Raw genomic sequence first — 13488 nt, 5'->3', positions numbered from 1 at the left:
GATAACAACGACAAATGACTGAAGACCACCATATAAGGCAGTTCCGTTTAGAAAACAAAGAGTTGTTACAAGTGACATGAAAAAACGAAAGTAACTTGTTCACACATCTAAAATGGAGGTGTTAAACAAAATGGATGCCAGTTAATAAGACATTTTTCCTTACAGTAGCGCATCAAATTGTTTTTTATTTATTTTATTTGAGTGTGAGTACACTAGATCAGTGAGTGCAGCAATCTCCTCCTTCCATTACTGCATTTTGGGTATAGCAGTGCACAAGCCTTTACTATTAAAAATAAATAATGAACTATTTTTTTTTACAAAATGGCCAAGTAAAATTGTTAACTACTCTGTCTGGAGTCAATACAATATTTGGCTGTCTTTTTCTGCAAAATAAATACACTTTGAAGTTGATTTTTTTTACTAAAAGTTGACTGTTGTCTCGCCTGTTCACGAGTGCTTGAAGGCTTTGTGAAGAGCCAGTATAGTATTTGCTAGCTTTTTGCTATGAAAAAAAACACTCTAGTGTTGATGTTTTCAGAAAAATTGCATGGTGTTTTGCTATGAAAAGTAGGCTAATAAAAGTGCTTAAATACTCTGTATGGAGTCAGTTCAAGATTTTGCTGGCTTTATTTAATGAAATATTATAGTTTAATGTTAAATTATTGATTAAAGCTGGCTGTTGTCTCCCTGGTTCAAAATATGGTCTTCTAAAGTTGCTTAAATCATGTGCTTAAACGAACACCAAATATTGTTTAATTTGGCTTTTCTGGGCACAATTCACTAAAACTTATCACATGAGTTAAGTCAGTCACATGACCACATATCGTATGTGATACTGAAAATGTCAATTCAATATTGCTAGTATGCGGTATTTACCGAAAATAGAAAAAACACTCAGTAAATACAGCATAAAAAGACCTTAAAGTCAATTCACAAAAGGAAATAAATAATTAAATGCACGCAGTAATTAAGTAGTAGTCCAGGCATGCGGTATGTACTGGTATCTGTCAGTAGTGTCATGGGTTGTTAAGAAATGGGTGGCTGCAGATTCCTTAACAACCTATGAGTCATCAGCAGTCAGCAGGGTTCCCCACTGACAGCTGAATGTAAAAAAAAAAAAAATTCAGGTAATTAAAAAATAATTAAAAAAATGGCAACCCCCACGCCAAAATAAAAAAAATGGCGTGGGGTCCCCCCATAATCTATACTAGACCCTTGTTCGAGCATGCAGCTCGGCGAGTCAGGAAAGGGGGGGTGTCCCCCCTGAACCATACCAGGCCACATGCCCTCAACATGGGGGGGAGCTTTGGGGCGGGAGGCTCCCCCCCAAAGCACCATGTTGATGGGGACAAGGGCCTCTTCCCCACAACAAAAAAGGAGCGTGAAAAGAGATTCACAAAAAAGCAGTTACATTATGGACAGAATGCAATACTCAAAAGTAATTAAAAAAATTATGCTTTATTACACAATACATATGTAGACATATAAGGTAAATACCTCAGTTCACCATCACCTCAGTATGAGATAATACATCAAAATTGACTTAAAATCACTTAAAAACAGATGTCATGACCGTTCAAAGTAATGGATTGCTGCAGATATAGTGACAATAGGTCTAACACATATGCAGCACTGACACAATGGTTACACCGCCAAGCAGGGGGTGTTTCAAAAAATTGTACCAAACATGGCATAGCAAACAATGCAGTATATGGCTGATCATGTGTACCAGGTAGCGGATATAATTGCCCAATAAACCTTAGCAGGTGTATATAGACTGTAGAAAAATATATATAGAGAGAATCTGCCTCCACAACCATTAACTGGGTAATAAGCAGAACAGACAGTAGTTACGGTAAGTACAGTTGTGTTCAAAATAATAGCATTGTGTTGAAAAAAGTGAATAAAGCTCAAAATCCTTCTAATAGCTTTTATTTCCATACACACAAATGCATTGGGAGCACTACACATTCTATTCCAAATCAAAACATGAAGAGAAATATATCAAATTTGTGTTGTTCCTCTAAATAAATTGAAGAAAAGTGAATATTAGACTGTTCAAAAATATAGCAGTGTTTGTATTCTTCTTTACAAACTCAAACATTCACTATATAAACTGAAAAATGTTTGAAGATTTTGCTTTCCTTTAAATCACTTAATTAATATTTAGTTGTATAAGCACTGTTTCTGAGAACTGCTGTACATCTGTGTTGCATGGAGTCAACCAACTTATGGCACCTGTGAACAGGTATTCCAGCCCAGGATGATTGGACTACATTTCACAGTTCTTCTCTATTTCTTGGTTTTCCCTCAGAAACTGCATTTTTGATGTCACCCCACAAGTTTTCTATTGGATTAAGATCCGGGGATTGGGCTGGCCACTCCATAACGTCAATCTTGTTGGTCTGGAACCAAGATGTTGCACGTTTACTGGTGTGTTTGGGGTCGTTGTCTTGTTGGAACACCCATTTCAAGGGCATTTCCTCTTCAGCATAAGGCAGCATGACCTCTTCAAGTATTCTGATGTATTCAAACTGATCCATGATCCCTGGTATGCGATAAATAGGCCCAACACCGTAGTATGAGAAACATCCCCATATCATGATGCTTGCGCAACCATGCTTCACTGTCTTCACAATGTACTGTGGCTTGAATTCAGTGTTTGGGGGTTGTCTGACAAACTGTCTCCAGCCACTAGACCCAAAAAGAACAATTTTCTTTCATCAGTCCACAAAATGTTGCGCCATTTCTCTTTAGGCCAGTCAGTGTGCTCTTTGGCAAATTGTAACCTCTTCAGCACATGTCTTTTTTTCAACAGTGGGACTTTGCGGGGGCTTCTTGAAGATAGCTTGGCTTGCCATTTTCGCTATCCTTCTATCCATTCGAATGGTAGTTTTTCGCTTTCTTCCACGTCTTTCAGGTTTTGGTTGCCATTTTAAAGCATTTGCGATCATTTAGGCTTAGCAGCCTATCATTTTCTGCACTTCTTTATATGTTTTCCTCTCTCCAATCAACTTTTTAATCAAGGTACGCTGTTCTTCTGAACAATGTCTGGAACGACCAATTTTCCTCAGAATTTCAGAGAGAAATGCACTGTAACCAGCATGTACAACATTTGCTGCCTTCCTTCCTTAAATAAGGGCAATAATTGTCACCTGTTTTTCAAAGAATGAATGACCTCACTAATAGAACTCCACATTGCTATTATTTTGAACATGCCCCTTTCAATTAGTGATTCAATTACACAGAATTAGCAGCATGCATGTCATGACTGTTGGGTCTGTTGGATTTCCATTACTCTACTACACCTGCTAGTAAATTATTTGCCATGTAGTAATATCATTTCTACCAAAAACAGTGATTGATCAGGTTAGTGATGTCTGACTGCTATTATTTTGAACACAACTGTATATGTAGCAAGAGTAGGTGGTGAGATATCAGACAGCAGCAGTCATGTCCATGATACTAGATAACATGAACTTGATAGCCGTAGTTCTGTCACTATATGACTTCCATAGTATTGTAGAAATGGCAGGGCCCTGCCATAAGGGGGTTCTTCACCGCAACATGCGGGCTGCACACCTCCTTAATGGTAATGTTGTAATATGAAATACAGGATCATCCGTGCCTTGTAGTAAACAATGCCCCAGTTTAGGTAAAATTGTAGGTGAATGTCCATTGATGGTGGCAAGGAGAGCACCAAATCTTGGTGATTTACTTATTCACTCTGATTATCAGCCATTAAAACAATCAACATGGCTTACGCTATGTACTAAAGGAATGTTTAGATGTGGAAAATGCCAGATTTGTAAATTTGTAGATCGTACCTGATAGGTTCTCTGATTCGAATAATAAGGCTCATTTTAAAATTCAAAGCCTTATAAATTGCTCCACTGCTAGAGAATTATATATGTTGACATGCCCATGTAAAAAAATGTATATTGGTAAAATTAAGAGGCAGCTCAAAGTGCAAATAGGTGAACACTTTAGCGATATTAAATCGAATGATCCTGAGAGTAATTTAGCTCAACATTATGTTAAGTACCATGGCGGTAAACTAGAGGGCACTAAGGTCAAAGGAATCTATCAAGGAGAACTTTTAAAATGTGCAAAACATTGGATATATAAACTTGATACTTTATCCCCTAAAGGGTTAAATGTTGAATTTGACCTCCAAGTGTTTTTGCAAAAATAAGAAGACTTGCAGTGTAAATCTCTTCCCTGCCATCTGTGGGAGTTGAGGATAGCTATTGAGAAATCCATTTAAATGACATTGTATGAATGTAAAAACATTTTCTCCCCACTGTGTAGCCAGGTGTATGCATATCTATTTGTGTTATATGACCAGTTATTTGCTTATTATTTTAGTTATTTTTTCTATTGAGTTTAATTGCCACCAGCTGATTTACATATATGGGCGGCAACAAGCCCATTATAAATAATGCATATAAGGTAGGCATTTCATTGGTCCTGACGAATGCTGAGTGAGATACGCCCATCGTCGAAACACGTTGACGTCATACGTCAGATACGTCTCTTCCAGTCGGATGCATTGGCACCACCCACGCAATCCTCCAGGGGAGGCGGCAATACGCGCTGGCTATGAGCAGTGCTAGGCAGCGCAAGTACAAGGATGGGAGCGGAGCCCGTTTACTTGTAGTTCCGATGGTGGCGGCTGCCCGCATGTTGCGGTGAAGAACTTCCTTATGGCAGGGCCCTGCCATTTCTACAATACTATGGAAGTCATATAGTGACAGAACTACGGCTATCAAGTTCATCTTATCTAGTATCATGGACATGACTGCTGCTGTTTGATATCTCACCACCTACACTTGCTACATATACCTACCGTAACTGCTATCTGTTCTGCTTATTACCCAGTTAGTGGTTGTGGAGGCAGATTGTCTCTATATATATCTTTCTACAGTCTATATACACCTGCTAAGGTTTATTGGGCAATTATATCCGCTACCTGGTACACATGATCAGCCATATACTGCATTGTTTGCTATACCATGTTTGGTACAATTTTTTGAAACACCCCCTGCTTGGCGGTGTAACCATTGTGTCAGTGCTGCATATGTATTAGACCTATTGTCACTATATTTGCAGCACTCCATTACTTTGACCGGTCATGACGTCTGTTTAAGTGATTTTAGGTCAATTTTGATGTATTATCTCATACTAAGGTGATGGTGAACTGAGGTATTTACCTTATATGTCTACATATGTATTGTGTAATAAAGCATAATTTTTTTAATTACTTTTGAGTATCGCATTCTGTCCATAATGTAACCGCTTTTTTGTGAATCTCTTTTCACGCTCCTTTTTTGCTGTATGGTGTTTTGGTTACTGGGCAGATCATGTACGTTTAGCGATATGTGATATTCTATAAGCCCCTTATTCTTTCTATTTTTACCTCTTCCCCACAACCCTGGGCTGTGGTTGTGGGGATCTGTGGGTTGGGGGCTTATTGGGTTGGGGGCTTATTGGAATCTGGAAACCCCTTTAGCAAGGGGGCCCCAGATCCCACCCCCCCCCCCATGTGAATGAGTATGGGGTACATGGTACCACTAACCATTCACAAAAAAAAAACTGTAGTGTGTATTGTTCTTACAAGGCACACATTGAGGATAAGAAATAAATCATTCATTTTGATCACCTTTAACACAGATGCAGGATTTGCTGCATCATATTTTCTGCAATAACCTTCTTTGCTACATTCAGGCCAGCTATAGAGGTCTCAGGAAGTGATAAATTACTGTTACAATAACTAGATTCAGAATAATGATGCTACAAATTTTGTAAATCCTGTGATAATTGCACATATTTTTATTAAAATGATATTTCAAAAGCACAACATAACTTAAAAAATTCCTACTAAATCTAAAAGATAAACTTTATTGACTTAATAAATAATTGAATTTTACATTGTGCCTTATTTAGAAATGGTGAAAATTTTAATTTTGCAAAACTGTAAATATGCAATGTATGCTAAAAGTCTGGAGGTTGGCCTTACACCTATGCATTGTGGTAACACCAGATCTGCAGTGCTGTATGTATGCTGTGTTAGAGTGTGTTGTAATAAAATGATGCAGGAATACATGCTGCTCACTGTGGTACATAAGCACCTTTGACTCCCAGGCAAAGAAATACACTTCTTCTTGATGCTGGATGGTCATTTGTGTCCATGAGAATGAGGCCTTATTATTGTTTGTTTGGTTTTTTTTTTACTCTTTAGATTTTTAAAAATTTCTTTTAACATTCCTGTCTAGGGGCTTTTGGAAAAAGTATATATACTGATATTTCACTTTTGAATTAGAGAAAGAGATTGAAGATACGGAGTCCTCAATCTCCTTCTCCTTTGCTGCCCTGCATTCATTAACATTAAATACTGAAATGTTCAACACACTGCTTTGGTGCTCATTCACAAACAGGGGATAATAAACATGCCATTCATGTTTATTATTTTTATTATTTTACAGGATTTATATAGTGCCAACAGTTTGCGCAAATGAAGGTAGACATTACAGAATGGAGGAGAAAACAGAGGACCCTGCTCATTAGAGCTTATTATCTCATCTGTTAAGAATGAACACCAGAATTACTAACGAGCGCTCTTGTGTTCATTCAAGGCATTGGTATACATGAGAGGCATGTTTAACGACTTCCACGCTCTCCATCCTGAATAAATGTATCCTCTTCTCTGTGTGCTCACTAACAGACTGTCACGCACCTGGCTGTGGAGCCCAAGATGAGGGGATCCTAAGATTCCCATTCAAGCACCCCTTGTAGTAAGGACAGGGACTGCTAGGGCAGTGGAAGGGTGTAGGTGCCAGGAAGCTGGAATAGTGAACTTGAGCTTGGAAACACAGGAGTCCTTCCAATGGTAGTATGGAGTCAGGTCACAAGCTATGTTCAGCCGCAGACAGGCAGACAGGTGCAGGATCAAGTTCAAGGTCAGGAACAAGCAGGAGTCAGTAATGTGCTGGCAGACAAGTCAGAAAACCGAATTGTGGTCAGAAGTCCAAGCCGAGGACAGTAACACAAGCGAGCAGCAGACATAACAGGCAGGGGTGATCCAAGAGAAGTGTCAGACATAGCCAGATCAGAAACAAGGTAAGATGGCACATTGAGGGCAGAGCAGAGGGAAGTGAAAGGCACACAGAGCTGATTTCCAGTGCACAGTGAGGAGAAACAGTGAACAGGAGGGTACACTGTAAGGGGAAGCAGGTGGTAATACTTTTAAAGAATGGCTGAGACAGGGGCGGACTGACCATTTGGAAACTCGGGCACTGCCCGAGGGCCCGGGGTCAGTAGGGGGCCCCATGAGATGCCCCTGGTACCTTTTTTATAGGCTTTTTTGAGTTTGGGCAGGGACACAGGGGCCCCATGATGCCCTATTGCCCGGGGGGCCCCATGAGTTGTCAGTCCGCCTCTGGGCTGAGATCAGCAGCTTGTCAGTGTTCATTCACAGCCATTCATTTAGTCGGCAGAGTCTAGGGGACACTTCTTTTATAAGTTCATGGTCAGGGATGCAACTGTGAGTTTATAGCAGAAGGGAATGCAAAGAGAATGAAAATGATGTAAAGCTGGGAATGGTCCTGTTCCAACTTAAACTTTACATCTTTGGCCACAAAAGAGTTACATATACATTCTTGGGCTTAACAACTGCATTTAATGTGTAATTTTGAACATGTAGACCACAGCAAAGTGTTTAAATACTGTTTATGGAGTCTGTACAATATTCCTTGCTTTTGTCTGTAAAAATGTACACTTTATTGGATTTTTTGGCCTAAAAAAACATATTCCTTCTTTTTTCCTGTGAAAAATATAAGCTTACTTTGTTTTCTTTGACTGAAAAGTTTCAGGAGTTGAGTGATTTAGCAAATTCCGTCTAAAATAGATTCTTTAACCACTTGCCTACTTTGCATTTTCACCCCCTTCCTGCCCAGGCCAATTTGCAGATTTTAGTGCAGTCGCACTTTGAATGACAATGTCATGCAATACTGTAGCCATATGAAATTTTTAAAAAAATTTTGAGACAGATAGATCTTTCTTTTGGTGGTATTTGATTACCACTGGGTTTTTTTATTTTTTGCTAAACAAATGAAAGAAGACCAACATTTTACAAGAAAAAATATTTTCCTTAGTTTCTGTTGTAAAATTTTGCAAATAAGTAATCTTTCTCCTTCACTGATGTGCACTGATGGGCACTGATTGGCACTTATGGGGCTGCACTGATGATCAGTGCCCTGATAATGAGTGTAGATGTTCCAGTGAGAATTATCAGTTACTGGCTCTCTTCTCTTCATGCTGTCACAGCTCATGAGGAAAATACTGCCGATAACCAGCAAGTCTACTTACACTGTGGTCAGCTGTGATTGGACACAGCTGATAACATGGTAAAGAGCCGCTGTGATTGGCCCTTTACACGTCTCTGTGATCAGCTGTGTGGGGGTGTGCAGGTGGGACGGGATTCTGAGAGGACGTCAATAGACACCCTCCGAAAAGCAGCCGACTGCGCTGTATTATTATTATTGTTAATATTAATATTACACAGGAATTATATAGCGCCAACAGTTTTCGCAGCACTTTACAAATTGAGAGTAGACATTACAGTTACAATACAGTTTGGTACAAAAGGAAACAGAGGGTCCTGCTCATCAAAGCTTACAGTCTAGGAGCTGTAGCTGTCATTTGGCTATATCCTAGTTAGAAAGTGGTTAAATACTGTGTATGAAGTACAAAATCTGTACAATATTTGTTACTGCTGTCTCTGAAATAAAACATTTTTATTTTTACGTTTATTTTTTATTTAATTTTTATTTCATGATAAAAAACTGTTGTCTCTCTTTTACATTGCAGCCCAATGCTTACATACTCTCCAGCCACTGTGCTATATGTGTAGCTATTGTCTCTGAAATATGCACTGTAATTTCCGATTCAGCATTCAAACTGCCTTGTCTCTGAAATGTGGTGTTTTGGTTTTCAGGTGTTGTTAAGCACTGTTTTGACAAAACAGAGGGCTATACAAGAATGGCCCCATTGACTTCAGTGTGGTTCACATTTTCTGGAATGTTTGGCGAACAGCCCACAAATTGAACAAATTGAAATTGAAGGCTAATATACTCATCCTTACTCATTATGCCTTGAATTACTGGCAAGGGAAATTCCCACTTTCACTCACTTATGCCTGAAATGGTGCGTACATCATGGTTTCTAATGGTTTTATGAAATATTGCCTGTGGCATCCAGTGTTTTAGTACTCAATCCCAGTGTTCTCTGATTATTCCCATATGGAAGAAAAATATATTTAAAAAATATTCTTCCCAAATATATTGACATACTGTATATTTGAAATACTACAATTTTGGTCATATGCAATATATCTCAAAATATATTTCAATAAATAAATATATACATATATTTTTACATGTATTTGTAAATGCATTCCAAACATGTAGATTTGTATTTTTAAAGACATACAGTATAGTTGAAAATATTTTTCATATATTTTGTAATAAAAACTCATTTCAACATACAGTATATATATATATATATATATATATATATATATATATATATATATTTTTTATTTTTTTTTTAAATATATTGAACATGGACAAAATTGTAATATTTCAAATATATGTCAATATATTTGGGAAGAATATTTTGAAAGTATATTTCAAATATATTTTTCTTCCATGTGGGTTTGGAGGATGTTGTGCTGGTGCTAGAGTAATATTTTCAGGTACTTGCTTCAGTACCCACAAGCTCCACACCATAGCACCACCCTAGTTTTATTGTTATAGCATCTTCGGTTTTATCATCTAATATCTACCTTGTTATACATACAGGAATGTTTTTCTTACAAGTTAGGGATAATAAGGATTTTATATAAAAAGTGAAATACAATTTAAATTTACAGGTCCTATAGTGTTTCCATTCATTGCTTTTGTTAACCATATTAGACAATTCACATTAACCCTTTATTTATTGATATTGCACACACCGCATGGATCTTGTGACCTGTCACAAGGCTGAGCCAGAATTATTATTTCATAAATAAAAAAAATCATATCCTATAAAAGCTTAAAAATGTGACTTACACTCGCTTAATGATTGTTCATTTTAGGTTCAATAAATCCTGTCATACCAATGTCAATTAGCTTGCAACGCTTCATATGATTCTTGATGGTAATGATAGGTAATGATTTCTGCTGATGGGGAAGAACAACTTTCTTGTAGCTGGGAAAAATAAGGACTCTACTCTTTACATACTTCTGTGGAATCTGGAATGTGCTTTGATTTGAGCCGATGTGCAGAAAATTAGCATAATTTATCAGGCATGATTTCAGTAAACTGTTTTTGTAGCAGGTACACAATCAAAATGATTCTAAATGAGTTATATAAAATATATAATATGTTACAAGAATGCAAGATCACAATTCCTTTGTTTTTATCCACAGTTCCTGCGGACACATAGACAAGGTCTAACAAGCTGATTTTTTTTTTGCTCTGAAAAAAAAATCCTTACTCAAGGAACATTTAAAAAAACTTTAAAAACGTTGGTTCAATTTTATACAGTATTGCAGATGGGAAAAGAGATGGAAAATTAACATTGCTACAAGCTTCATTACTACTGTTTCTCCCAATTATTACACTTTTGTGTTTATTCATTAAACAGTACATGGAAAGCACAAAGTGCAATACCTATACCAATACCAACACCAATTAAATCAACTTACTGATGACAAATACTGAATGCTTAGCTTGTGAAATTAATATAGGATTTACATTATCACGTGCCACCCAAAAGCTAAAAATATAAAAGAAGATGTCCAGGGGCTGTGGATGGAGCGACCAAAGGGCACACTAGACGGTAAGTGCACCATAAATTAGCAAGTGTTCTGGACATTTCTTGTTTTTTTTACATGGGATCCTGCCTTAATATGCATAAAAAGAGATTTTTTTTTTGTAAATGGAATTTTTGCTGTAGTAGGTTGTATACTTCATACAGCTGCACCACCTCACAGGCAGGTTAAAGTCACCCACTCATGCATGTTATTTAAAGGAACTTTGCATATTTAATATTTCATTTGATGATCAATCTTAGTTTATTAACGCTTTTCAGGAATTGTACAAAACAATTAAACTGACATAGAAACAATACAATGGTAGGGAATACAACAAAAAGGGACTAAGGAAGGGTGAAGGTGGGGGGGGGGAGAATAAAGGTAGGTGAGAGAACATGAGGCAATAATAAACAATAATAGTCTAGCACTAAGAAGCTCCAATTGCAAACCCAAGGGTGAAGTGCAAATAGTCGTGTTGTACAATCAATATCAAGCCCTCAAAGTATACAGATAAGAAAGACTAGAAAAACCATAATAAAACAGCACAAACACTAAGGGACAGTGAATCATACAGAACAATTGAAATCAGCTTGAGAGAAAAAAAAAAGGAAAGGAGCAATGGAACCCCTCACAGCAATCCACACCCCTCCCCTTCCAGAAAACAATCGCCCAGAAAAACAAAAATTGAAGGGGGATAAAAAAAAAAAGGTGGGGGGGGGAAGGGAGAAGGGCAGCAAAGAAAAGAGAGAGGGGAAACAGAAAGGGAAAGAAGGAAGAAAGAAAAGGAAAAAAAAATAAAGAAGAATAGATCTGCCTGAGGAAAAGCACCAGTAAGACAACATGAACCAAGAAGAGAGAAAAGGGACAATTCCCGCTCAAGTATCCAGGAGAACGCGGAATGCGGAGGACTCCCTATACATATGCCAGGAGAGCCAAGTCTGACGACAGCGTTCCGAAGTACCCAATTCCTGAGCCAAGAGCAACTCCATACTTAATATTTCATTTTAAGCATTATTAAAATAGCTGCTTCCCATCTTTTTAAAACTTTTTTGCTTTATTACACACTCCTTAGAGCAGTGACCATGCCCCCTTGCCGTTTGTTTGACATTTCCTTGCCGGCTAACAAATGGCAAAGACCTGTTTTTTAACATTTGGCTCCTAATACCTTCAGTAGGGTTTAGCACCTGAACTTTAGTAAAACAAAGTTTACTGTACTCGCTTTGAACTGCACCCAGGTACATTTGGCTCATCCCTATTCCTGACATGCACCATCATGTCTACATTAACAGTTAGGGCATGCATTCCATCTTTTCACTCCCACAACAAGAGATAAGCTTTGAATTTGTACTGAACTCATGTTTAGTATGAATTTTGCCTGATCAGAGTTCGCTAAACAGAAAAACTAAATGGGATGTTCAGCTTTTTGCCAAGCCCCCAACACCCGGCTGCATGGGAAAATCATTTTTAGTAGAGTTATTACTACCACTACTAAATATATCCTTTCCTCAGGGCACCTCATTGTTAGAAAACTGGCAGCCACCAGTGTCCTAACGACCAGGACTCACCTCTGCCCAGCAATGCAAATCAATCACGATGAACAACATAGCAAAAACGCACACTGACCTGATGGCATGGTTGATCACTGAACCTCACCAAATGGCAGATTCCAAGCTGAAAAACAAATGGGCCAGGGATAAATAGCTGACATCACTTACAAAATATGGACATGGCTATATTTGGTCAATAATATTGAGCAAATATGGCAAACCATGTCCTTACTTGGTCAATGCAACCATTCCCTGTCTATTTGTTTACATTTCAGCTGTCAGCAGGAAATACAGTATCTCTGGGAAATATATCATTTGGCAAGACACAGATTATATTAGGCCAATGTTTTTTTTTTCAGTGGGTGTCATTCATTGGGATTGACTGGATCTGCATTGATGGACAATGTGGTTGAAAATGGATCTACTTTGTCAGACTTCTCAAAATGTGTGTGTCTTTATTTACTGTTTTCATTTTTCTTGTGAATGAGTAGGGGTACTATGTACTTCTTACTCATTCATGTTGGTGGACTGGATATCTGGGGGTCCCCTCATTTCAAAGTGGGGCTTCCAGATTCTGACGGGCCCCCCTGTAAACCCCGACAACCACTGGGCCAGGGTTGAGGGGAAGAGGTCCTTGTCCTCATCAACATGGAGACAAGGTCCTTTACCATCAGGATCTCTCCTAGCATGGTATCCTCCCCATGTTAAGGGCATGCAGCCTGGTATCCCCCTTTTCTTTCCTAGTCTGCAAGGCTTCGTGCTTGATGAAGGGTTTGATATGCATTTTGAGTGGGGGTCTCCTTTGAAATCCATACATGACCCAATAGATCTGATAAAGACCACTTTTTTTAATTTTCTTGCATGGGGGTCCTCTTTAAAATCCACAACAGACCCTTATCAAGGATAAGAGTCCTTACATAAATTTTTTGGGGGAACCCACTTTTTTTGTCATTTTTGCTGCAGGATGTTTTGCCAAAAAAGTGACATTTTTCAAAGAAAATCATTTGAGGACATTTAATTTTCCCTGCTGACTTCTGACAGCACGGGGACCCTCCAAAATAAATACCAAGCCCTAAACAAAA

General features: G+C 38.2%; 2 protein-coding genes and 1 long non-coding RNA gene across 8 annotated transcripts in view; 1 reads left to right on the top strand and 2 right to left on the bottom strand.

The window, feature by feature from the left end:
* Window positions 1-13488, bottom strand: part of LOC149462920 (endogenous murine leukemia virus Env polyprotein from Emv-2 locus-like) — a 126974-nt gene that overhangs the window by 28954 nt on the left and 84532 nt on the right. The gene's annotated exons all lie outside the window — the stretch shown is intronic.
* The window catches only part of LOC149462921 (uncharacterized), a 383187-nt gene that overhangs the window by 306202 nt on the left and 63497 nt on the right, over window positions 1-13488 (bottom strand). For 5 of the 6 annotated variants that reach the window (XM_089676268.1, XM_089676272.1, XM_089676270.1 and 2 more), the window contains exon 2: window positions 12483-12530. The exons of the other annotated variant lie outside the window; for it this stretch is intronic. In XM_089676268.1, the coding sequence (XP_089532394.1) occupies window positions 12483-12492 (10 nt within the window). In that variant the 5' untranslated portion in view covers window positions 12493-12530. The remainder of the gene's footprint in view (window positions 1-12482; window positions 12531-13488) is intronic. 6 annotated transcript variants of the gene reach the window in all.
* LOC149462922 (uncharacterized) lies at window positions 7021-10879 on the top strand. The gene is made up of 3 exons (XR_016312567.1): window positions 7021-7119; window positions 8996-9204; window positions 10473-10879. It is a non-coding gene; the product is annotated as an uncharacterized LOC149462922 (long non-coding RNA).

The sequence above is a fragment of the Staurois parvus genome, unplaced genomic scaffold, assembly GCF_062004578.1.
Source record: "Staurois parvus isolate SC_StPar_1 unplaced genomic scaffold, SC_StPar_1.0 ptg000165l, whole genome shotgun sequence".
Classification (NCBI taxonomy): Eukaryota; Metazoa; Chordata; class Amphibia; order Anura; family Ranidae; genus Staurois; species Staurois parvus.
The sequence above is the reverse complement of the archived record's forward strand: the minus strand, read 5'-3'. Positions and strand labels throughout refer to the sequence as shown.